Source organism: Rhinopithecus roxellana, chromosome 1 (assembly GCF_007565055.1).
Source record: "Rhinopithecus roxellana isolate Shanxi Qingling chromosome 1, ASM756505v1, whole genome shotgun sequence".
In the NCBI taxonomy this organism is placed as follows: domain Eukaryota; kingdom Metazoa; phylum Chordata; class Mammalia; order Primates; family Cercopithecidae; genus Rhinopithecus; species Rhinopithecus roxellana.
This window is the reverse complement of record NC_044549.1, coordinates 50,226,568-50,252,774: the sequence shown is the minus strand read 5'-3', so window position 1 is coordinate 50,252,774 and position 26,207 is coordinate 50,226,568. Positions and strand designations below refer to the sequence as shown.

At 43.1% G+C, this 26,207-nt stretch overlaps 2 protein-coding genes across 9 annotated transcripts in view; one reads left to right on the top strand and one right to left on the bottom strand.

Moving 5' to 3' along the window:
• The window catches only part of IFT122 (intraflagellar transport 122), an 87,089-nt gene extending 74,653 nt beyond the window's left edge, over positions 1 to 12,436 (bottom strand). For all 4 annotated transcript variants that reach the window (XM_010381499.2, XM_030938791.1, XM_010381500.2 and 1 more), the window contains exon 1: positions 12,205 to 12,436. In XM_010381499.2, coding sequence (XP_010379801.1) covers positions 12,205 to 12,245 — 41 coding nt within the window. In that variant the 5' untranslated portion in view covers positions 12,246 to 12,436. The remainder of the gene's footprint in view (positions 1 to 12,204) is intronic.
• A 36-nt stretch (positions 12,437 to 12,472) lies between these two features.
• Positions 12,473 to 25,945, top strand: MBD4 (methyl-CpG binding domain 4, DNA glycosylase). Of its 5 annotated transcripts, none has more exons than XM_030922759.1 (8): positions 12,473 to 12,860; positions 15,289 to 15,519; positions 15,940 to 16,781; positions 20,128 to 20,202; positions 20,280 to 20,414; positions 21,003 to 21,152; positions 21,643 to 21,746; positions 25,836 to 25,945. In XM_030922759.1, exons 1-8 carry the CDS (start codon positions 12,757 to 12,759, stop codon positions 25,842 to 25,844), a joined length of 1,650 nt encoding a protein of 549 aa, XP_030778619.1. In that variant the 5' UTR covers positions 12,473 to 12,756; the 3' UTR covers positions 25,845 to 25,945. The 5 variants fall into 5 exon arrangements, with proteins under 5 accessions (XP_030778619.1, XP_030782469.1, XP_010379806.1 ...); XM_030926609.1 differs by having other exon boundaries at positions 21,643 to 21,693; positions 25,836 to 25,914; XM_010381504.2 differs by lacking the exon at positions 25,836 to 25,945 and adding an exon at positions 22,997 to 23,308 and having other exon boundaries at positions 20,131 to 20,202.
• Positions 25,946 to 26,207: the final 262 nt, after the last annotated feature.

Sequence of the window (26,207 nt, the reverse complement as noted above, 5' to 3'; positions counted from 1 at the left end):
TCAGCCTCCTGAGTAGCTGGGACTACAGGCGCCCGCCACCTCGCCTGGCTAGTTTTTTTGTATTTTTTTTTTAGTAGAGACCAGGTTTCACTGTGTTAGCCAGGATGGTCTTGATCTCCTGACCTCGTGATCCGCCCGTCTCGGCCTCCCAAAGTGCTGGGATTACAGGTTTGAGCCACCGCGCCCGGCCCTTCACAGTGCATTTCTATACAATGTCTGTAATCTACAGATAACATAACCGATTAGGTCAGGGGTCGATCTTTAACTACTAGGCCCAGGGTGCAGCACCAGGCTGTCTGCCTGTGGATTTCATTTCTGCCTTTTAGTTTTTATTTCTTCTTTCTTTAGAGGCAGAAATTGGGCATAAGATGATATGAGGGGTGGTCTCCTACCTTATTCCCCCCTTTTGAGACTCCCACTCATTTTATTAGTGGGAGTTCTCACTTTCATTTTCACTACCCACGTCTTCTTGCAAGACAGATCGATAGTGATTCATATAGTACACTTGTGCTGAAGCATTTTGGTGAACTAAGGTAGCAATGAAGCTTTTTATCATTTGAAGAAGTATACGTAGCAAACAAGGGAGCAGTAAGTAGGTTCCTATTACTATTATAACTCTTATTATAAGAGTTTTAAATTCTCCCAGCGCTGGGAACCATTTTCCAAACATGGCCCCAGGATCAAATCCATGCCACACTTGCACGGGCACATGTGTCAGTTTTGTCATATCTCTAACTATGTCTTCAACTACTTGCCCTTGATTATCTATGTGTAGGCAGCAATTAGTAAGGTTAAATTTCCTACAGACCTCTCCTTCAGCTGCTAGCAAGTAGTCGAGAGCTAATCTATTTTGATAGATAGCATTTCTCATCTGAGTTTCTCACTTGGCCAGAACAGTCAAGGCTCTGCTGGTTTTATTAGTGATTATTTTTAAGACAGCTTGTAACCATATGATTTGGTTAATCATGTAAATGGGGGTCTGGTATCCCCACGAGCCATCTTGTGCCTAAGTAGCAGGCCTATATTGTATGATTCTCTCAGGGGGCCATTTATCATTTTTTCAATTTCTTATAGCTATACTTCTCTTTTCGCGGGAAGCACAAACAGGGAAGCCCAGGAGTTCGCCTGTTTTTATGGGCAGTTGGAAGAAAGATGGTTTAATAGTGCCAATAACAAAACTACCTGCCCACTGGTCAGGTAATCTGGCATAAGCTCTATGCCCACATATCCGGTATAATCCAGTGGGGGCTGTCTAGTCCCAGTGGGACTCCAGGTGGGTCCACACGGTTTGCAACTTTGGGAATTTAGTAAATGGATTTCTCTCTGTGTGATTTGAACTCCAACAAGTGACTGTTTTTGTGGTACTATTGTACAGTTTCTGTCTCAGACAACTAAGTCATCTTACTGGGTGAGTGAATTCTTTTCCTTCTCTAGCTATGCAATGTTGTCCAATAATTGAGGTTTTTAGGACCTAGAAATTATCAGGGTGATTCTTTTGAGCCGGGAATTCATCAGGAACTGGGTCTGTAGGTACTAATTCTCAGGCTTCCTATGGCCATTGATCTCTTATTACAGTTCCTCCACATACATAACATGAAGTGACACTGAGAGACTGTGCTACATGCTCGGCTAATTGCAAAAACAAATTTCTTGCTTTTCCTGGAATTTCTGGTACTGGCACTTTTAGTTTATCATAGAAGGTTTGAAATACTGGCTCAGAAGAGTGTTTATAAACTTTTCCTCAAACCATGATATTTACTTGAAAATCTAGTCTAGATCCATCAATTTTTAGGGTTCCATGTTCCCCTTTTTTTCCAGTGAGGATCAAGGGGATTGGTTATTACTAGTTCTAAGGGTTTACATTGTCCCTTAGAACAGGAAGGGTCATTTTTTCCTTTCTGAAGGTGGACTGGATCCTTCTCATTTTTTTTTTTTTAATCCAGGTAGCCTAAATGACACAAGACCAGTATTTACATTTATTTCCACACAGTCCTAATTTATGACAGATGTACTTATTTTCTGCCATATAGCCTCTTTTCTAATTAAGAGAACTACACCTTATTCCTAACTTATGACTATTAATGACAGCACAGACATCAAATTTTAAGGTGACTTGTTTAGGCACCCTTTTTTTTTCTGTTTTGGCTAACACTTTATTCGTATTGTTTATGAGCCCCTAACAGTCTTCTGTTCTTAATCTTATTTTAAAAACTGTGGTCACAGGAGGCTCAGATGGGTCATAACACACATCAGGTTGGTCATTTCCTGAGCTACATGTTTTGTATAGTATAACATTATACAAACAAGTTCTTTTTAGAGTTCCAGTACACTTATAATAACCATAAAATAATAGGACCGTAGCAATCTTTTGTCCTATCTCAGTGACTTGATGTATACACTGGGAACAGCTCTCAGTCTGAGGAAGGTCAGTTGAAGTCCTTACTGTACAAGTCCAAATTTTAAGGAAAATGAGTCGCGCGAAGACTTTCCTCATGCTTCGGCCGTGCGTGGACCAGTCAGCTTCCAGGTGTGACTGGGGCAGGGCTTGTCGTCTTCTTCAGAGTCACTATGCAGGGGCTGGCGAAGCTGCTCCCATCCACGTATTGCTCACAGTCTACTGATGTTTAAGGATGGTCTCAGAGGTTGGGCCTGCTAGAATAAACTGAGTCTGACACCTCTACACAGTTATGTTCAATTGGGCTCTTTGATACCAGGAGCAAGGTTGTGGTGGGGTTTAGGATGTTACAAACTTCAATGCTTATGTGGGGATTTTCACATAGCAAGCTTTGGTACTTGGTTAATCTAGCATTTGTTAACCAATGATGTCCTTTGGTATTTATTGAAGTTACCACAGCGTGGAGGGCCTTTATATTCAGGTTTTGTCTAAGGGTTAGTTTATCTGCTTCCTGTGCTAACAGGGCCATTGTTGCTAAGGCCATTAGACCTGGGGACTAGACTTTGGAAACCCTGTCTAGTTGTTTTGAGAGATAGGCCATTGGCCTTGGCCAGGGTCCCACAGTCTGGCTTAAAACTCCAAACAAAACTCTTTACATTCTATGTGTCAGAAAGATTAAAAATGGCAGTTTTGTCAGGTCAGGTAGCCTCAGGGCTGCGGCCGACAAGAGTTTTTCTTTTAACTCATGAAAACCTTGTTGCTGTCGGTTGTAATAGATGTACTTTATCTAATCTACATTTTTATTAACTGTCACCCACCAAAATATTGACTTAAATCCTGCAGCTATTTGATTTCTAGCTTTACCTTGATCTGGTATTCCTCGTGGGACTCCAGTTGCATCTAAAGAGACATGAGGGTTGAAAGATCCCTAAGGGGCTTCTCTCGCTTTTATGATGTTTGATTTTTTTTCCTTCTGGTTGATGAAATGCCAGGGTGAAAGGGATAGCCAATTGGACTAAAGTACAAGTGCCACTCCAGTTATTCAGCAGAGTGCCCAGTAAATGTCCACCACAATACCACCACACATCCACTCAAGGATGAACAAGGGCTGACTGATTGATAAGCTCTTGAAATTCTTAAGCTCATCACATCCCTTCAGGTCTCTAAGGAATGCTAAGTTTTTTCCCTGTCGTGAGAGACACGAAGTGAACTTAGTGTTGGGAGACAGAAGCTGGATGGCCCTCAGGGGCTGAACCGCAGGGTGCCAGACTTTAGCATACAGCAGAGAGAAAGTCTGGCATGACGTATTACTCCAGGCTGTAGAATCCTAGAAAAGAGCTACCATGCAGCCTATGCCTGGTCGACTGGAGGACCACCTTAGTTCCATGGAAGGGGGACAATCTGGGCCTCTGGCCTGCCACGTGCACAAGCATAACAATTGCTTTTTTTTTTTTTAATATTTATATTTATATTTTTTATATTTCTTTCTTTAAACAACCAGTTAATTTATTTCAGGATAAGAATTTACCATATAATACTCTTTTTATATAAATTTCGCCCCCTCCTCTTTTTTTTCCTTAGGATACTTCTGAACTGGTGAGTTGTGTTCACAATGAGGTGTCCTCTAAAAGTTATTTTTTTTTTTTTTTACTTTTGTTGTTGTTGTTAGCAAAGCAGTCGCCGCTACAAATTGAAAGCATTTGGGCCATCCGTGGGTTACTGGGTTAACGATTTTTGATACGAAGGCCTCAGTGCTTTTGGGATATGCCCTTGTTTACGCTGGCAACAAAGTGGTATTGTAGTGCTATAGGGTTACGGAGAATACCTTCAATTATCAATTACAGGTTTTAAATTTACCTTGGCTTTTAAAGGAATAGGGTACACTTTTTTTTTTTTTTTTTTTTTTTTTTGAGACGGAGTCTCGCTCTATCTCCCGGGCTGGAGTGCAGTGGCCGGATCTCAGCTCACTGCAAGCTCTGCCTCCTGGGTTTACACCATTCTCCTGCCTCAGCCTCCCGAGTAGCTGGGACTACAGGCGCCCGCCACCTCACCCGGCTAGTTTTTTGTATTTTTTAGTAGAGACGGGGTTTCACCGTTTTAGCCAGGATGGTCTCGATCTCCTGACCTCGTGATCCGCCCGTCTCGGCCTCCCAAAGTGCTGGGATTACAGGCTTAAGCCACTGTGCCCGGCCAATTGCTTTTTTTTTTTTAACGTGCAGATGGAATATTTGATCCATTTTAACCAGGCATTTGTATCTTGGTATCCTGTCTTAATTGCTAAAGTCTGTTTTAAGTCTTTAACTTCTATCATCCTCTAGTAAAATGAATGTATGGTTTTAGGGAAATTACAAAAACCGGTTGGGGCAGTCCACCCTTGCTCTTTAGTGGTCCAGAGAACGTTGGACCACTGGGATTACAGGCTTGAGCCACCGCGCCCAGCCCACTTTTTTTTTTTAACTACTTGTATATCTCTCTCTTTCTCTCTTTGACTTTGTCTGTCTCTCTTTGACTTTCCTTTTGCCTCTGTCTCCTCTCTCTCTGCCTCTCTCTTTCTTTCTCTCTCTCTCTCTCCTTGACTCCCTCTTTGTCTGTCTCTTCCTCTCTGTGTCTTTCTCTCTCTCTTTGCCTCTTGTCCTCTCTGTATCTTTCCTTTCTCTCTCTCTCTGCTGCTCTTTCCTTGCCTCTGCCAGCCGTTTATGCTGCTGTTCTCTCAACCACTGTGTGTTGCAAGCAGGGAAGTTAAAAACCAGCTGGTCTGGATTCTCTGGCTTACAGGTTACAGGTTACCTTGTGCCATACCTTTGAAACAAGGGACGTGTCCAGGCTTCCTTCTAATAGCCAACCTACCTCTAACACTGGCCAGTCTATCTTACACAAAGTTTTAAATTTTCCTGGTGTCACGATATCCATAGTCTCTCTTAAATCCTTTTTTTGAAAATTTTCAACATAGTTCCTAGTAGGGTGGGTTTATCTGTGCCTGACTTACGCTGCTTCAAGACAAAACACCACGCTCACACCACACACACACCACAAAACAAAGAACGGATAAAAAGGGCACACACACACTTTTACAGTTTGCACCAAACCAAAATCAAAACCAAAATCAGAGTATCCAGAAATCCAAGCAAGGTCAAAACCAAAACCAAAGTATCAAGCAATCCTAGTCAAGTCAAAAACAAAAACCAAAGTGCCAGTACAGGCACACCGTGGGTGATCAGGCCACGCTTCCACTCAAATGGAGTAGGCAAGTTCCCAAGACCAATCCTGTCAAGCAATTCAAACCAAGTCAAAACCAAAACCAAAGTGCCGATAAAGGCACGCTGTGGGTGATCAGGCCATGCTTCCACTCAAAAGGAGTGGGCAAGTTTCAAACACTAGTCTTACCAAGTTTTAGATGTCCAGACTCCAAGGGCCCGTTCCTTCCCGGTGTTCAGCCACTGCGTTGATCCTCCACGGGGGCCTGCCACACACTGCTCTGGCAAGGCGTCCCACCAGGGCAAATGCAGGATCCTCATCGCTCAGGCTGGTTGGAGTCCCCCGCAGGGATGTTCCACAGGGCAGGCTTAAGCCGCCCAAGGAGCTACCTCGACCATCTGCCAATCACCTAGCTTTCCAGTCAGGGAACCAAAAAATATAGCAGGACAGGCAGCAGACAAAACTCCTTAGACAACAAGTTAAAGAAGGAAGGGGTTTATTCGGCCGGGGGTATCGGCAAGACTTCTGTCTCAAGAGCCAAGCTCCCCGAGTGGGCAATTCCTGTCCCTTTTAAGGGCTCACAACTTTAAGGGGGTGTATGTGAGAGGGTCGTGATTGGTTGAGTAAGCAGGGGGTACGTGACTGGGGGCTGCATGCACCAGTAATTAGATTGGAACAAAACAAGATAGGGATTTTCACAATGCATTTCTATACAATGTCTGTAATCTACAGATAACATAACCGATTAGGTCAGGGGTCGATCTTTAACTACCAGGCCCAGGGTACGGCGCAGACTGTCTGCCTGTGGATTTCATTTCTGCCTTTTAGTTTTTACTTCTTCTTTCTTTGGAGGCAGAAATTGGGCATAAGATGATATCAGGGGTGGTCTCCTCCCTTAGAGTGAGGGCCAATAAATCCACAGATACTTACTGAGTCAACTCAGGTCTGACTCTAGTCTGTGCTTGTAACTACCATGCTATGCTACCTTCTGCTCCCTTGAATTACTGCCAAGTATGTCAAATCTGTTATCCTTCATACATTAGGAAGTGACTAACATTTATTGAACACATTTATTATTGTGTATGCCAGGTACAGTTTAAATGCTCTACATTATTAACTTGTGTTAACCTCAAAACAACTGTATACCTGTTTCACAGATGAGAAAACTATGGCACAGAGAAGTTAAATAACTTGCCTGAAAATAAAGAGCTACTGAATGGAAGTGGAGCCAGGATTCAAACCAAGGCAATCTGTTGTGTTTTTGTTTTGTTTTTGTTTTTTTTGAGGTGGACTCTTGCTCTGTCACCCAGGCTGGAGTGCAATGGCGAGATCTCGGCTCACTGCAACCTCTGCCTCCCAGTTTCTATCTATACTCCTGCCTTAGCCTCCTGAGTAGCTGGGATGACAGGTGCCTGCCACCACACCCAGGTAATTTTTGTATTTTTAGTAGAGACAGGGTTTCACCATGTTGGCCAGCTGGTCTCGAACTCCTGACCTCAAGTGATCCATCTGCTTCAGCCTCCCAAAGTGCTGGGATTTTAAGTGTGAGCCACTGCACCCGGCCTCAAACCTAGGCAATCTGGTTCTGAAGCCCATGTTTTAATCATTATGCTATGTGGCCGCCATTATCATTGTTATCATATGTCAAAAAAAGGTATTATTACCTACTTAAGGCATTACATGAAGAATTCAGAAAGCTTTTAGTATGGCTCTGTTGACCTGATGCTTCTTTTAATAAAAACTCTTCACAGTTATTCAATATTTAAGAACTGTTAAAGAGCGTAAACTTGGCCAGACATGGTGGCTCACGCCTGCAGCCCTAGCACTTTGGGAGGCTAAGGCGGGAGGATGATGAGGTCAAGAGATCAACACCATCCTGGCCAACATGGTGAAACCCTGTCTCTACTAAAAATACAGAAATTAGCTGGGTGTGGTGGCACGCACCTGTAGTCCCAGCTACTCCAGAGGCTGAGGCAGGAGAATGGCTTGAACCTGGGAGGTGGAGGTTGCAGTGAGCTGAGATTGCACTGCTGCACTCTAGCCTGGGAACACAGCGAGACTCCATCTCAAAAAAAAAAAAAAAAAAAAAGTGTAAACTTACATTATCTCATTTGATCCTTACAAAAACATAGTGTAGTAGACAGGACAGGCACCACTGCCCCGATTTTACCAATGAGAAAACTAAAGTACAGAGAGGCAAGTTGTTTGCTCCTTGTCACAGAGTTGGCTGATAAAGAAGCTGGAACACGGATGATTATCACGCTCTTTCTAGCTGGGCAAACTGAAACCCTGAGTTTTTCAGCTTCCTCACCATTATGTGGTAACAGACCTGGGTCTTCCTTGTTTCTCATGCTTTCTTCCTCTGAGCCTTGGCACATTTCATATTTTGAGGAGAAGCAGCATGGTGGAATAAAAAGTAGAGGGGTCGTGGGGCCAGAAAAGCTGACCTCCTATTTGAACTTTCATTCTCACCTACAAAACAAGGATAGAGAAGTAGCCTCCTACTCACTGGGTGCACAAGCCAGTCTATGTAAAGCACCTGACGCTTGTGGATTGCTATGGTGGATTATTAGATGTTGGAGCAGTATCTGCAACCCTCATCTATAGTCATCCTTGGTATGTGGCTTCCTTTCTGCCTTATACACATATGAGCTCATCAAAGTGGTTCCTGTGTGACCTCTTCTTCATAAGGGTCATTTTGGGTTGAATTATCACAAAATCGTTTCTGAATGTCTCATTTGAGCCAAGCCTGAACTATCTTTCTCTTAGATATAAAAATTCATTTTCTCTGAATATCTTGAAATCGGCCTTCCTAAAATATAACATATACGTCTGATTTGCCCCAATCTAAACTCTTAATGTACTTAGAATCTGTACATTTCAGTTTAGCTCTGAATTATACAGTCTTCTTTACATTGTGTTAGATATCTTGCCCCTTTAATTATAGTCATATGCAATTTGAGAGCAATGGCCATGTTTTATATATTTGTGGACCCACATTGCATGGCACTGTCCTAGACACGTAATAAATATAATTATGAGATCACCAGAAACTCAGAATTGGAAAGGACTCTAGACCTTGTCATGCAGTCCAACTGCCCCATCAGGGCAAGAATTCCTTATATATGGCCATCTAGCCCCTGCTTGAACACTCCAGGGCTGGGAGCTCACTCATTTGCAGGCAGTCTGTTCTACTTACTGTAGGATGGTTCTCTCTCCACCTGCCTCTTTTTATAAAAGAGATACATTGTCAGAAGACACACTGTCAGATTCTATTGCAGAGATACAGAGGAATCCTGCAAATTGTCCTCTGACAACCCTGTACCCACCTCACTGTAAACCGATGTCCCACAGTGCTTCTCCAACTCCTGCATAATCTGACCCAGCCCCACTTACTCATTTTGTAATCTTAGGTAAGTTATGTCACCTCATTAAATATCAATTTCTTCATCTTTAAATGAGATAAAAAATTCCGGCCGGGCGCGGTGGCTCAAGCCTGTAATCCCAGCACTTTGGGAGGCCGAGACGGGCGGATCACGAGGTCAGGAGATCGAGACCATCCTGGCTAACATGGTGAAACCCCGTCTCTACTAAAAAAATACAAAAAAACTAGCCGGGCGAGGTGGCGGGCGCCTGTAGTCCCAGCTACTCGGGAGGCTGAGGCAGGAGAATGGCGTGAACCCGGGAGGCGGAGCTTGCAGTGAGCTGAGATCCGGCCACTGCACTCCAGCCTGGGCGACAGAGCGAGACTCCATCTCAAAAAAAAAAAAAAAAAAAAAAAAAAAAAAAAAAAAATTCCAACCTCACATGTTGTAGAGATTAAACATGGTAACACATAAAAAGACATGTTGCCTATAGCAAGTACTTAGTAAATACTAGCTGGCATCAATGGAGAGTTATAGCAGATGCTAGCCTGACTGGAATAGCCTAATAAGGCATCCTGGTTGAGATGAAACTGGAGCTGTGCATTTCAGGGAGAAAACTAGGGAGTTCATAGAATAAGGGAGCATTTGGGAAGGATAGAGTTTTCTGCTCAACCTAAAAGTATAAATTTAAATGCTGCAAGCCTAGTGGGGAGGAGGGTCAGGAGGACCCTCTAGCAAAATGCACAATTTGACATGGAAAGTAATTGGGAATCACTCTAGGTTTATGAGAAGTAGAGTAACAGGATCACAGCAGCAGGTCTTAAAAAAAGAGAGTTCCTGCTGCTATGTGAAGGTTAAAATAGAAGCAAAGGAGCAGACTGGGAGACAATGGCTGATTTGGATGTGGAGGACTAATCTTTGACATCTAGGATTTTTTTAGTTCTACTACCTTTTTTTGTTTTATTTCGTTTTTGTTTTTGTTTTTTGTTTTGTTTCCATTCTGGGCCATCAGCTGGTAGTACATCTAGCAGCCATCAGGATTGATGGTCTATAGAACCCTACATCCCTTATTCTAATAGGTTGTTTCAAATCTGTAATGGGCCAAAAACCAGACAACCAATCTTTATTTATCATTCATTCACTCACTTATTCATTCATGTACGAATACATCTATCCACAGCATTTCATTTTATATATATCTAGTATTTTATTACTATCCATAGTAACAACAACCACTGACCTCACTAGGCTCTAGAATAATTTGGAAACGAGTAAGACATAGCCATTGCCTTTAATGGGTTTATTAGACTTCTGAAATAAACAGATTTAAAAAATTAACTCTTACACTCAACAGACTTTGGAAGTACCACAAGAGAGAAATAAACGAAATTCTGTGCTGGGGTTGAAAACAGAGCAAATCAGGCTGCATTTGGCCAGCAAATGTTTTATTTGGCCCACACAGTGTTTTGGTTTTTTTTCAGAGTAGATGCTAACATTTAAAAATTAGACCATTTCACACAAAAACCCAGATTCCTAGCTTCTGGTGAAAACAGGAAGAGCTGAGCACACTAGGCCATATTCTTGCATGGTGGTAATTGGCAGGAGCTGAGCAGCAGCTGCCCCTTTTAGGACAAGCATGAGCTCTGCAGTTTGCCACACTCCTTGCCACACTCTATTACTCTCTGACATTGAAGTCAAATGTTCAGTTGTCTATCATCAGCTTGTGCTATAGGTACGTTTATAATAAAGTTAAAAATAAAATGATTTTTTAAAACTCAAATCTCTATTAAAAGTACAAATGAAAGATTCACTGATAGGGCTGTGTGTTTCAAGGAAAATGGGGTATAGAATACAAGACTATTCCTAAGGAAAACATACAATTCCTAGTGTTTAAGATGCAAATAAACATCTCCCATTTATGTTACCTGCCTGTCTCCTGTAGACATTTGAGTTTGCCACCTCTGTAACATAAGGAAAAATTAATGTAGGGGCTGAGAGCATTGAAGTTGGAGTGAGGAAGACCTGAGCTTGAAAGCTGGCTCCACCCCTCACTGTGTGACCTTGACAAACTACCCACCCTCTCTGTGCTTCAGTTTCGTCATACATAAAATAGAGGTAATTATAGTACCTACCTCAGAAAGTGGTGAACAGAGACAACGAGATGAAGGATAAGAAGTGCTTAGCGAGCACCTGGCACATAGTGTCAGCTACCACTGGTGCCGAACACAAAAGAGAGGACCCGTCTCCAACGTGACCCGTCTCCAACGTGAGCCTTGAAGGATGTTCAGGATTTCCGTGTGAGATGAGGAGAGAGGACATGCTTCACACAGAGAAAGATCTCAGAAAGGACTGAACCAAAGACAAGTAACCTGCTCCAGTGGCCAGAACAGAGGCTTCACAACAATGCTGAATGATTTTCAAAGTCAGGCCGAGACCTATCCCATAAATAAATGTATGACAACACAGTCTATGTTATAGATTTAGCCAATAACAATGGAATATGACATTAAATAACTGAATCAAAAGGTGACAAAGTTATTCACCTTCAATTCTTTTTCAAACTTCCCAATTAGGAGAGCTTGTGTTTGATGCTCATTTTTAGCACCTCTCTGATCATATCTGCCAATCTCCAGTTTTAGAGAAACGAGACATCAGGTTTAAAGGCTCCCTAGCAACAACAGCTAGCTACAGCCTTTTCAGTTTTGTTTCTCCCCACTTTAAGTTTTACTTTTACACTTAGAGCAAGCGACGCTGGTTTTATCTTAACACTTAGAGCAAGTGACACTGGTTTTCATAAATGGAGTAATAAAGTTTCCTTGTAAAATGTGAAATCATAATTAAAATAAATGAGACAATTTAGAGAAAAACGTCAAGTAAACAAGAGTACAGGTACTATGTGTATGTGGCAAGAACTGTGAAGCTTGAGCAGCTTCGTGCTGTGTCGTGGGTGTGAGACGAACCTAAGGCAGCGACAAGGCCAGACCGTGAGGGAAGAGCTGCCTCCACTGGCCACTACCTCCAGGAGCGGCACCTCCCTTTGCCGCTCTCCAACCCTCAGGAGCTTCGCCAACCGCCAAGGGGCGGGAGGGTGACCCTGCAGTCTCCCAGGCCGGGGTTCAGTGCCCTCGGCCCAGGCAGCAAGCTCGCTGCCACCCAAGCTCGCTGCCACCCTCAAACACGCTGCAGTGGCTCGCGCAGTCCCCGCGGGGACTCGACCTCCCGCTTTTCGCGGACCGCCCGGCTTCTCACCAGTGCTCGGCTTTATCTCTCCACGTCAACACGGCCCTCATCGCGGCTTCCCTTACGCCTCGGGCTCCTCCTCTCCGCCTCAGCGTCTGTCTCAGCAACCGCCTCACTAACGATAGCCACGCCACAAGCCACTTTGGCTACTTGCGTTACCCCTGGTAACGTACATGCGCGGTAAGCTGAGCGCGAGGTCGCCTTCCTCCGAGTGCGCATGTCCGAAAAGCAAAGCGAGAAAAGCAGCAAAAGCTAGGGTGGAACTGGAGCCCCTAAGGCATCAGCGCAACCAGAGCGTGCGCGATTGGTTGGGGTTTGTGGGGGCGGTGCGCCTTCCTCGACAATGGATTTGATTGGTGAAGCGTGGAAATGGCGGCTGTAACCGAGGGGGCGGCCGAAAAGCAGGGGCGGCCGAAAAGCAGCGGCGGCGTCTGGGGCGCTTTCGCAACATTCAGACCTCGGTTGCAGCCCGGCGCCGTGAGCTGAGGTTTCACATCTTACTCCGCCCCACACCTAGGGCTTCGCAGCGCTAGGCTAGTTGCTGCAGCCGGAGCCTGCTCGATGGGCACGACTGGGTTGGAGAGTCTGAATCTGGGGGACCGCGGAGCTGCCCCCACCGTCACCTCTAGTGAGCGCCTAGTCCCAGACCCGCCGAGTGACCTCAGGTAAATTACTGTTCCCTTTTGGGCCTCAGTTTCACCGCCTGTAAAACGGGATCGGGAGAGTGGACGGTGTGTGGGCCTTTCTAACCTTAGACAGAGGGTCGGCAGAGACCTCGAAGCCCACGGGTTTAGTTACTAGGGGCTGGAGCTCAGGTGCTTTTCCTGTGGGATCAGCCCTGGGGTGCGCCCGACTTCCTCATCCAAGATGACTAGGGAGACTTGAGGGGGAGCCGGGAGGTTTTGTGCAAGAGGTCCCCTTGGGTTGGAGCATCCTAGGAAGTCATTTGAGTACGTGTGTGATAGGAGGTTAAGATTTACCTACTTTTTTCGAAATTTAATCCTAAAACTACTTTGAAAGAGGCATCACCTTCTTTTTTTTTTTTTTTTTTTTTTTTTTTTTTTTTTTTGAGACGGAGTCTCGCTCTGTCGCCCAGGCTGGAGTGCAGTGGCGCGATCTCGGCTCACTGCAAGCTCCGCCTCCCGGGTTCACGCCATTCTCCTGCCTCAGCCTCCGGAGTAGCTGGGACTACAGGCGCCCGCCACCGCGCCCGGCTAATTTTTTGTATTTTTAGTAGAGACGGGGTTTCACCATGGTCTCGATCTCCTGACCTTGTGATCCGCCCGTCTCGGCCTCCCAAAGTGCTGGGATTACAGGCGTGAGCCACCGCGCCCGGCCTGCATCACCTTCTTTTTACAGAAAGTATTTTACAGAGACTTTGAGATGTTAAGTAACTTGCTGCTAAACTTACAGCTGGCGGAGCTGGGATTTGAGCCCCAGTCTCTTAATAGTTTGTGCTGATTTCACCAGGCTTCAGTATCTTTATCTCTAAAATTGTAAACAGTATCATTTCATAAGATCCGCCCAGCTCCGCAAAATTATTTTACCCCAACTTACATCAGAAAACCTTGATTCTAATTCTAGTTCTTGCAGTTTCCCTATTTGTAGAAAATAACTTGGGTTAAATGATCTCTCTAGACCCATCCACCTTTTACAATCTGTGGTTTAGTGATTAGGATACACTTTACTGAAATTTTTCTTTTTTTAATTTTTGAATTATGTTTTCATCATAGAAGACACACTGGAACATTGATGAAGTTTTAGTTTAGTTTGTTTTTTTGTTTTTTTGAGATGGGGTCTCACTCTGTCACCCAGGCTGGAGTGCAGTGGCACAATCGTAGCTCCCTGAAGCCTTGACCTGCCGGGCTCAAGCAATACTCCTGCCCCCAGCCTGCTTAATAGCTGGGACCCACAAGTATGCGCCACCACGCCCCGCTGCTTTTTTTTTTTTTTTTTTTTTTTTCATTTTTTGTAAAGATAGGCATCTCACTGTGCTGCCCAGGCTGGTCTCAAACTCTTGGGGTCAGGTGATCTTCCCACGTCCTCCTCCCAAAGTGCTGGTATTATAGGCATGAGCCACCTTGCCTTGCCAACTTTTTTCAATAATAGTATGGGGGAGAAGTATTAGACCAAGATTTGGTAGACTTAGGTTCAGGTGTCTGTTCTGCAAGTAATTTAACCTTTCTGTCACTCAATTTTTTATCAATAAATTGAGAGTTAATCTTTTTTTAATTTTTTTTTTGAGGCGGAGTCTCGCTCTGTCGCCCAGGCTGGAGTGCAGTGGTGCGATCTCGGCTCACTGCAAGCTCCGCTTCCCGGGTTTACGCCATTCTCCTGCCCCAGCCTCCCGAGTAGCTGGGACTACAGGCGACTGCCACCACGCCTGGCTAATTTTTTTGTATTTTTTTAGTAGAGATGAGGTTTCACCATGTTAGCCAGGATGGTCTCGATCTCCTGACCTCGTGATCCACCCACCTCGGCCTCCCAAAGTGCTGGGATTACAGGCTTGAGCCACCACGCCCGGCCGAGAGTTAATCTTATCGTACCTGCAAGGTTACCATGAGGATCAAGAATGAAGGAGATTCAAAAATTCTGTATTAAATTATTTACCTTCTGGAGGGCTACATCTGATGAAAGTGATACACTCTCCCAGAAATTTTACATTATGTAAAACTTTTACCTCATTTATTGGCAGAGAAGAGAGTGTAACTCACTGATTTATTTAAGCATTTTCTGATGCTTAAGAGCTCAGGTTAAGAGCTCAGCTGTTGGTTCATATTCTTAAATTTATGCTAAGTGCCCCCAGAAATCTTTACAATAGCCCTACTCAGTGATTAATCGGAAAAGTTTCTAGCTTGACCTTTTTGTTGTGCAGAGATTGCCAACACTTTTTAACCTGTGCTAGAGGATATGGGAAGCTTTTGGAAGACAGGAAAATACTCCCATAGCACAAGACCGGTCCATACTGACTTTAGTCTCCCCCATTTTAATATGGATAATCTATGTGGTTCCCGCATTATCATGGATTAAAACTGAGTAGGCAGTGGAAGATAAATTTTAAATAAGTTAATCACTTAGACTTTGTTTTTCCAGCAAAGAAGATGTTGCTGTGGAATTGGAAAGAGTGGAAGAAGATGAGGAACAAATGATGATAAAAAGAAGCAGTGAATGTAATCCCCTGCTACTAGAACCCATCGCTTCTGCTCAGTTTGGTGGTACTGCAGGGACAGAATGCCATAAGTCTGTCCCGTGTGGATGGGAAAGAGTTGTGAAGCAAAGGTTATTTGGGAAGACAGCAGGAAGATTTGATGTGTACTTTATCAGGTAAGCATGTAAGATGGTAAAGACAGTAAAGCAAAATAATTTTGTCTGGTCAGGTAGTGGGAGCATAGCAGGAATCTTGGCTTCTTTATATTTTTATCATAAAACCATTGCAGATTCTATTCTTTCAATGTTGCTATTAATTACATCAAGTGATTTGGGGGAAATTACATACATTTTGTCCCTCCTACTGTGAATGGTTAACGGGTAGGTTGCATTTAAGTTATATTTATAAATTTATTTTATATTGTCATAGAGGAAACAAACCATTTAAAAGTGCCATTTATCACTCTTTTTCATTTTTAAATGACAGATGCCCATGGCAACATTTGGAAATTAATTAGAAATCTGAAATGTGGTCCAATTCTTTTAAAAGTCCCTTCTATTTACTAGCAGTAAGTTTCCTTTAATATCATTTTCTAGCCCACAAGGACTGAAGTTCAGATCCAAAAGTTCACTTGCTAATTATCTTCACAAAAATGGAGAGACTTCTCTTAAGCCAGAAGATTTTGATTTTACTGTACTTTCTAAAAGGGGTACCAAGTCAAGATATAAAGACTGCAGCATGGCAGCCCTGACATCCCATCTACAAAACCAAAGTAACAATTCAAACCGGAACCTCAGGACCCGAAGCAAGTGCAAAAAGGATGTGTTTATGCCACCAAGTAGTAGTTCAGAGTTGCCGGATAGCAGAGGACTCTCTAACTTTACTTCCACTCATTTGCTTTTGAAAGAAGATGAGGGTGTTGATGATGTTAACTTCAGAAAGGTTAGAAAGCCCAAAGGAAAGGTGACTATTTTGAAAGGAATCCCAATTAAGAAAACTAAAAAAGGATGTAGGAAGAGCAGTTCAGGTTTCGTTCAAAGTGATAGCAAAAGAGAATCTGTATGTAATAAAGCAGATGCTGAAAGTGAGCCTGTTGCACAAGAAAGTCAGCTTGATGGAACTGTCTGCATTTTGGATGCTGGAGCATGTGGTGAGACCCTCAGTGTGACCAGGGAACAAAAGAGTCTTGTAAAAGAAAGATCGTTGAGTTCAGGATCAAATTTTTGTTTTGAACAAAAAACTTCCGGCATCATAAACAAATTATGTTCAGCCAGAGATGCAGAACACAATGAGAAGTATGAGGATACCTTTTTAGAAACTGAAGAAACTGGAACAAAAGTAGAAGAAGTTGCGGAAAGGAAGGAACATTTGCATACTGACATTTTAAAACGTGGCTCTGAAATGGACAACTGCTCACCAACCAAGAAAGACTTTACTGGTGAGAAAATATTTCAAGCTATCCAGTGCTTTCAAGCACTATTAAACATTATGTGATGAGAAATTTATAATCCTGCATCTTGTATTCGTGCCTGTACATGGTTAAGATGTGAAAATAGAGCCAAGAAATAGGGCCAAATATGAGATACATCCCTACCAGTTGATCCTAATACTTATCTAACTGATATTCAAGCAGTTTCCTATGGCAGAGAGAAAATCAGCTGACTGCTGTCATGATGCCATGGCAAAGGAGAGTACTACTGTTAACAGCTGCCATTGTCTCTCCCTGGTGCAGCACCTGGGACTCTCCTTCTCAGCAGGGCTTTCCCTTCTTCCCATCCTCTTTCCAGCCAGTAATCTTAAAACTTGAAGGACAATTAAAAGCCTTCACTTGTGAAAAATTTAGGGAAGACTTCTTTTTTTTTTTTTTTGAGACGGAGTCTTGCTCTGTTGCCCAGGCTGGAGTGCAGTGGCACAATCTCGGCTCACTGCAAGCTCTACCTCCCAGGTTCATGCCATTCTCCCGCCTCAGCCTCCCAAGTAGCTGGGACTACAGGTACCCACCACCACGCCTGGCTAATTTTTTGTATTTTTAGTAGAGACGGGGTTTCACCATGTTAGCCAGGATGGTCTCGATCTGACCTTGTGATCCTCCCGTCTCGGCCTCCCAGAGTGCTGGGATTACAGGCGTGAGCCACCGCGCCCGGCTGGGAAGACTTCATATATACATAAATGGGTGGAGAATAGTTGGTGTCTTCTCTTCACACCCCTCCTGATACTTACTACTAGATGTGACTTCCAATTTAATTTTGTATATATCATAATTGTTTTTATCTTCTATTATAATGTAATGCTTCTCTAAAATGCTTTAGAGCTCTAAATAATTCAAAAGTATAATCACATAGTTCATCTATTATTTGTAATATGCTCTTAATACAGAATTCAGAACTTAGCAGTTTTGTCTTTATTCCCTCAGTGAATAAGAGATAAAAAGGAGACCTTTTGAGCAGCCCTGTATTAGTTATTCATTATGCTATTATGGTGTAATGAATAACTCCTTTAAAGAATAATAATTTTACTTAAACTCCTGTGGGGAAACAGCCTGGACAAATTTGTGAAGCAGGAGAATAGATACGATTCTTGTTCCCAGTTCTACCCATGATTGTATGTCTTTTCTGTGCCTGGAGTTTCTCTGCCTTTAGCACAAGATGGCCATATACACCTAGGAACATCATAAGAATTCTTCAAGTCTGTGTCCTAAACACTGAGCTTCTTGATGAAAGCTTTGAGGTTTATGTAGATTTGTTGCTAGCAAAATGGGCAAATATTAAAAACTTTTTTTATGATAAGAGTGTAGTTCTCAATATGAGATGAAGAACTCTTAGGTTCCTAGGTGTCCCATGAAATAGTGAAGACTAGGCCGGGCGCGGTGGCTCAAGCCTGTAATCCCAGCACTTTGGGAGGCCGAGACGGGCGGATCACGAGGTCAGGAGATCGAGACCATCCTGGCTAACATGGTGAAACCCCGTCTCTACTAAAAAATACAAAAAACTAGCCGGGCGAGGTGGCGGCGCCTGTAGTCCCAGCTACCCGGGAGGCTGAGGCAGGAGAATGGCGGGAACCCAGGAGGCGGAGCTTGCAGTGAGCTGAGATCCCGCCACAGCACTCCAGCCTGGGTGACAGAGCAAGACTCCGTCTCAAATCATCCCAGCGCTTCGGGAGGCCGAGGCAGGCAGATCACCTGAGGTCAGGAGTTCAAAACCAGCCTGACCAACATGGAGGCACCCCGTCTCTACTAAAAATACAAAATTAGCTGGGCGTACTTGCACACGCCTGTATTCCCAGCTACTCATGGGGGCGAAGCAAGAGAATCACTTGAACCCAGAAGGTGGAGGTTGCAGTGAGCCGAGAGCAAGCTGTTGCACTCCAACCTGGGCAACGAGAGCAAAAGTGTCTCCAAAAAAACAAAAAATAACTTGTTTCTCACAGTCAAGAGGTCCTGATGCAGCTCTGCCTTAAAGAACTGGCAAATTAGTATGCATTTGTGTGTCAATTTCAAATAAAATATTTAAGGCAAAAAAAAAAAAAAAAAGAAATAGTGAAGACTCCCATTGGCTTAGCTAGAAATTGCCAAGTAAACTTGGCATAAAGGAGATTGGTTAGTAATTATTCATAGGACCCCACAGAAAAAGTTGTCAAATCAGAGCAGTCAGAACAGTTTCCTTTGTTCTTTTTTTTTTTTTTTTTTTAACTCTCTACTGGGCTTTACCTACTCAAACTGAAATAGCAAAAAAACTAGTTATCTGGAGACCTGGATACTTGTTCCAGTTTATAGTCAATCCCAATATCATTTTGGGATGATTGCTTAATTTCAAAGCTTTAGTTTCTTCATCTGTAAAATAGAGGTAACCACCCTGACTAGTCCTGTTTTTCACATCAAAAATATTATAAAATGAGAAGTGAAAAAGATGCTATACAAATGCAAGGTATTATTAACTGATATTCAAATTGCGAGGGTATGGCTAAGGAGTATTACATGAGATTTTAGAAATTTGAGAAGTCTGATTATACGGGTTCCCAGTAGATAGAGGTTCTTGATAGGTAGTTGTCTCAGGTGCTCAAGGGTTCAAATTGTAGGTTTTTCTGCAGACTGTTTTGTCTGTATATTCTGTTTTGTCTGTATCCCTTTTTTTGGTAGGCGTAAAAGTAAGTTCACTGCAGAAATTTTGGAAAATATAGAAAAGTAAAGAAGAAAAGAAAAATTAGCACTTGGCAACAACTGTTATATCATTTTGGCTTATTTCATTCTTAACCTCTGTATTTTTATTTATATATGTTTCCCCTTTTTTATAAAATTGGGATTATATGTAGACTTTTGCTTTTTTCATTTAGAAGTTAATGGGAAAGTATTCACAATAGTCTAAAAAATATTTTAATGACCACATTATACAAATGCATTGTAATTTAAAATATTCCATACTGCCTTTAATTTTTCAATACTATAAACTCTGAACATAAGTCATAAAGAACTAGTATCACAGAGTGGTTAAAGGTGAGGACTCAGGAGCCAGACTGTCTGGATGTGAATTTTAGCTCTGACACTTAGTATCCGTGTGATCTTGAGCAAGTTACTTAGCTTCTCTGTGCCTCAATGTCCATATCTGTAAAGTGGAGATAAAAATAGTACCAAGTTCATGGGTCATTAGTTGGATTAATTGGGTAATTTATGTAAAGGGCTTAGAATAGTAGCTGGCATGCTTTGTGATAGTGTTGATATTATTTGCATCCCTGAATATTGCTTTAAGCTAAACCATAGACTTGATAAAGTGTTCACTTTTCCTTTTCAGAAGATATCATCCCACGAACACAGATAGAAAGAAGGAAAACAAGCCTGTATTTTTCCAGCAAGTATAACAAAGAAGGTATCCCTTGCCCAATCAGAACAGCAAATTCTAATTCTATTTTGAGTTTTCAATTCTGATGTAGTATGTTTGTTTAGCTCCTAGCCCCCCACGACGTAAAGCCTTTAAGAAGTGGACACCTCCTCGGTCACCTTTTAATCTCATTCAAGAAACACTTTTTCACGATCCATGGAAGCTTCTCATCGCTACTATATTTCTCAATCGGACCTCAGGTTTGGGGATTATTATCATCTTTGTCTTACAGACAGTGTGGTAAGGAGAAAGCACTGAATTAAGGCCTAGTATCACAGTCCATTTTGAGTGTGTCACCTGGGATAAGGCATTCTCCCTTCACCCTTAAACTCTTCACCTACAAGGAAATTAGACTAGATGACATCCAACAAACCTTTTAGAATAAAGGGGTAGATTTTATTTATTTTCTACTTCCAAATTCATTTTGATCATCAATGAAAATTAGTTAATGTTTCTCCACCCTCTTTCGTGTGTGTTTAAAAGTATCTTTTTCACTGAATGTACCTTGTGTTCTATATGCCTCTACTCTCATTATCTGCTGATCTGATCATTTAAAAGCTAATCATGCAAGGCTAGTTTTCAGCATAATTTGGACTATTAACCCAATATATTAGCAGTGTTGGCATTTGATTCTGAAAGTGGTTGCTGGTTCAGATAATGGCTTCTCACCAGTGGTTTAAAAAAAAAAAAAAAAACCCTCTGGATGAGACTTCTAGATGAGAAACTACTTGAACATGAAATCAGCCTATCTAGAGTCTTGTAATCATTCAGTTACTTTTACTTCTCAGGTAAAATGGCAATACCTGTGCTTTGGAAGTTTCTGGAGAAGTATCCTTCAGCTGAGGTAGCAAGAACCGCAGACTGGAGAGATGTATCAGAACTTCTTAAACCTCTTGGTCTCTACGATCTTCGGGCAAAAACCATTGTCAAGTTCTCAGGTATTTTCCTATATACCCAAAGGAAAAACATAATACATTGTGCTTATTTAAGAGAGCCACACCTTAAACTTTAATGTCCTCAGATACTATATTAATGGAGGTTTTTCAGCTCAAGCACCCAACGCATTTTAAAAAGTCCACTTTCCCCAAACCACAGCCTCCCAGTGACCTAAACAATAAATCTTTGCCCATCACTGGGTCAGGCATGTGGGCAGAATTAGGGGAAGAAGTCAGTGAAGCAGAAAGCCCAATTCTTGACCTCAGGGACATGACCTCTGTCACATTAGCACAGCACAAAAGAGTGGTTAGGATTTGGCAAATGATATGGGTGCTACACGAATTCAGAAAGAAGGGCAGTCACAACTGGGGTTGCCAGGAAAGAGCCTTTCCTGTCCCTTTCTTCTGTTCTCTCCATCCTGCCCCATCACCACACATTTTGGGAGGGTGTCTTTAGAAGCTGACCTGATGTGTGGGATGTTGTATTCTTCAGATGAATACCTGACAAAGCAGTGGAAGTATCCGATTGAGCTTCATGGGATTGGTAAATATGGCAACGACTCTTACCGAATTTTTTGTGTCAATGAGTGGAAGCAGGTGAGGCCCACTCCCATCCATAATTCAGCACATTTGGTCTCTGGGGCAAAATAAGTCTACCATTATGGTTAAGACTATTTATTGGACACAAATGCTATTATAGTCACAAACAATTTTGTTCCTGGCTGTGGGGAAGTGGGTGGCATGCAGGTTTTGGGGTGGGCACTCCCAAGTCCACAAAGACCAGTCCAGAGGTGTGGCCTCTGACTCATCTCCAGTGGTTTGTCACCTCTGGCCCTCTTCCAGTCATTCCCCATTTGTGTACTATCTCTAAGCCTGCCATGGTTTTCCTCCTGTCAAGAGTACACCACTACAGGAAAGCAGGAAGGTTTGGGTCTGCAATGTATACTTATTGGGTTTCTCTTAGTGGTCTCAGGCTACTTTCGTGGTGACTGGGTCCTGCTTTAGCCCTGTTGAATATGCCCAGCCCTTGGCATGCTGATGGTATCCTGGCACCTGATGGGTGCCCACTCAGCTTGAGACTCACACTGCCCACTCAGCTTGCGACTCACCTTCATGCATTCAGCCAGTAGGTCTGGCCAGGCCTGAACTGAAGGACCACGGTCCTATCCCTACTTCATCAGAGCAATCCATTGTGACCTGAGAATCCATTTTTTTTTTTTTTTTTTTTTTTTTTTTTTCTGAGACGGAGTCTCACTGTGTCGCCCAGGCTGGAGTGCAGTGGCGCAATCTCGGCTCACTGCAAACTCTGCCTCCCAGGTTCACGCTATTCTCCTGCCTCAGCCTCCCGAGTAGCTGGGACTACAGGCGCCTGCCACCATGCCTGGCTAATTTTTTTGTATTTTTAGTAGAGACGGGGTTTCACCATGTTAGCCAGGATGGTCTTGATCTCCTGACTTTGTGATCCACCTGCCTCGGCCTCCCAAAGTGCTGGGATTACAGGCATGAGCCACCATGCCCAGCCCTGAGAATCCATTTAACCTCTCGGTCTAGAACCTCCTTCTGGAAAGTGAGGTATTAATACTTGACTCATGTCATCACCACCCCACACTCCAAGTCATGGTGAGTAGTCATTTGGACAGTACTTTGTAAACTGTATGTGATTACCTTAATATAAGGTATAACTTAAAATATTCATGAATCCCATGAGGTTAAAAGTTATAACTTTTAGGTATAGTATCATAATGTACTATCCCCTAGCAAACATTTAAAAAGCCAATTTTAAAAAATATATTTCTGACTAAGTTACATTAAGGTCTCTGCCTCTTTGTGTGTTGTATTTCTTCCAGGTGCACCCTGAAGACCACAAATTAAATAAATACCATGACTGGCTTTGGGAAAATCATGAAAAATTAAGTCTGTCTTAAACTCTGCAGTTTTCAAGCTCATCTGTTATGCATAGCTTTGCACTTCAAAAAAGCTTCATTAAGTACAACCAACCACCTTTCCAGCCATATAGATTTTAATTAGCCCAATTAGGAGCCCAGTGTGTGTGCTTTCTTAATGTGTGTGCCAATGGTGGATCTTTGCTACTGAATGTGTTTGAACATATTTTGAGATTATTTTTAAATAAATTATTATTTGACAACAATCCAAAAAAAGTGTATGGCTTTTCCAAAAATGAAATATAATCAGAAGATAAAAAATACATCTAAACTATCAATAATACAAAGCAAATTTCTATCAACCTTGCTAAAGCTAGGGGCCCACTAAATATTTTTATTGGCCAGATGTGGTGGTGCACGCCTATAATCTCAGAAGGCTGAGGCAGGAGGATCATTTGAGCTCATGAGGGCCCAGGAGCTCAAGGCTTCAGTGAGCTGTGATCATGCCACTGCACTCCAGTTTGGATGACAGAGAAAGACCCTGTCTCAAAAAATACATATTTAAAAAAAAAAAAGCTAACCCCAAAGTCAAATAAGATTCCTCTGGCATTGTGTATTGTTGACAGCTCCACACTGTCCCTTAGGAATTGTAGATTGCACCTCAGCATCCATTTGGTAACCTAATGTGAATATCTGTCTGCTGCTCCTTCTCAGCTCACTCACTCTGTTACCTTGGTCCCTTTGTGAAAACTCATTTCTCATCTTCCATTTGGAGTTTATACCATTTGGCCAGGCACAGTGGCTTACATCTGTAATCCTAGCACTTTGAGAGGCTGAGGCAGGAGAACTGCTTGAGCCCAGGAGTTCAAAACCAGACTGGGCAACCAGATAATAAGACTCCATCTCTACAAATAATTTTAAAAATTAGTTCGGCATGGTGGCACACACTTGTGGTCCCAGCTACTCAGAAGGCTGAGGTGGGAGGATCCCTTGAGCCCAGGAGATTGAGGTTGCGGTGAGCTATGATCACACCATTGCACTCCAGCCTGGATGACACAGCAAGACCCTGTCTCAAAAAAAATAGTCTTACGCCATTTTTATACAAGTACTGTTATTGTTCAAATACCAAAGCATTTACTATTAGAAAAAAAGGGAAAAAACTAGTTATTAAGTCTTAATTACCAACTACCATTTTAAGATATAATTTGAAAATTAAATTGATTGAATAAATGAAAAATGAGTTGTTGAGGAAACTGGCTTTGTTGTAGGGCGGTGTGAACCGAATCAGGCTGCAGTGTGATGCAGAGGTAGTTGGTTGTTTCCACTTTAGTGAGTAGTAAGTGTCAGTTTTTAGAAGGATGAATTTTGACCAGAGAACAGGAAAACTGGCCACACCTCCCTCTCCCCACGGCAAACATCCACTTTATAATTTACCATCACATTTTCATTTGACAAACATCCAAGTAGCATTCACAAAGTGTGAAGCCCTGTGGTGGGGAGGGGCACAAAGATAAGTTCTGTACAGGCTCTCAGAGAGAGAAAAAAGGGCACCTAATAATGGAAGGGAACAAAAGGGGTAAGGAGTAGGGACAAGACAGCCAGATATGGCAGGTAAGGATAGCGAGGGGCCTCTGAAACCTTGGGCCCAGCTGGGGCTGGAGGGTGGGGCGGGCTCACCAAGCTCAGGGCATCAGATGTGGCTTCGTGGTAGGGCTGGTGGTCACATCCTTTCCCCTAGCGTCTCCATGGGGAGTGTGGGCCCATGTGAATGCAGGAGGTGAGCTCTGCGCTAGGGGAGCTCAGGACAGCCAGGTTGCTCAGGCTCTAGGCCTGGCTTTTCCCCTTTATTGCAGGTAAGGTTGCCTGACCTCTGTACCTGTTAACTTGTCTTGTAAAAATGGGATAGTGGGCCGGACACGGTGACTCACACCTGTAATCCCGGCACTTTGGGAGGCCGAGGCAGGCGGATCACGAGGTCAGGAGATCAAGACCATCCTGGCTAACACAGTGAAACCCCGTCTCTACTAAAAATACAAAAAAATTAGTCGGGGGTGGTGGTGGGTGCCTGTAGTCCTAGCTACTCGGAAGGCTGAGGCAGGAGAATGGCATGAACCTGAGAGGCAGAGCTTGCAGTGAGCCGAGATTGTGTCACTGCACTCCAGCCTGGGCGACAGAGCAAGACTCCGTCTCAAAAAAAAAAAAAAAAAAAAAGGGATAATGGTGTCTACCTCACACGGTGATTGTGATTATGAAGTTCAGACATGTAGTGCTAAAATGGTACCTGGCTTGCAAGAGTGCTGTATGAATGTGACCCATGGCAACCATCTCAGGTTGGGAGCGTCACAAAGATAGCTTGTCTCAGCAAAGGATAAGTGCTCAGGTGTTTCTTTTTAACTTTTTAAAAATTGAGCTAAAAGCCACCATTTAACCATTTTAAAGTGTACAATTCAGTGGTTTTAGTACATTTACAATGTACAGCCATCCAGAAATGGAAAAGTTTCCATTTCTTTTTTCCATTCCAAAAAGAAGCTCCCCACCTGTTAGCGGTCACTTCCAATTCCTCACCCCATCCCCTATCAACCATTAATGTACTTTTCGTGTCTGTGGGTTTGTCTATGCTGAACATTTCACATAAAATGTAATCATACAGCACGTGGCCTTTTGTGTTTAGCTTCTTGCTTAGCATACTGTTTCGAAGGTTCATCCATATTGTAGCATGTACTTAATTCCTTCTTATGGATATACCTCATTTTGTTTATCAGTTGATGCACGTTTCAAGGGTTTATTATTCTCTGGTCCTCAGGTTCTGTAACTCCAAACCATGGCACCCTGCCATAAGGGGGGCAGAACATACCAAACACCTTTATCTGGCCACAGCTCACTTTGGTTCTTCCTAACCCTCTGGAGGAGGCAGGGCCTATTTTTCTGATGAGAAAACTAAGGCCTAGAGATACGGAGACCTGCGGAAGATCCCACACTTCACGGGAAAACCGGAGACTTTCTACACTAGATTCCGGGGCACCGCGCCGAACGAAGAAATCCCGCCTTTCACCAACCCCAGAACTGGGCACGGCGTGGATTTGCTCGCTGACCCTCCTAGAATTGGACGAAAAGGAGGTGGGGTCAGCAGGGGCTTGGCCGAGCGGGATCGCTCCTGGCACGTGGCAGCGCTCAG

Bases quoted from the DNA above. Each gene is read 5' to 3' on its own strand.
- MBD4 (XM_010381503.2), top strand. From the start codon at position 12,757: ATGGGCACGACTGGGTTGGAGAGTCTGAATCTGGGGGACCGCGGAGCT. The intron at 20,203-20,279 runs GTATCCCTTGCC...ATGTTTGTTTAG, and splicing joins CAGCAAGTATAACAAAGAAG to CTCCTAGCCCCCCACGACGT. The intron at 21,747-22,996 runs GTGAGGCCCACT...TATTTCTTCCAG, and splicing joins GTGTCAATGAGTGGAAGCAG to GTGCACCCTGAAGACCACAA.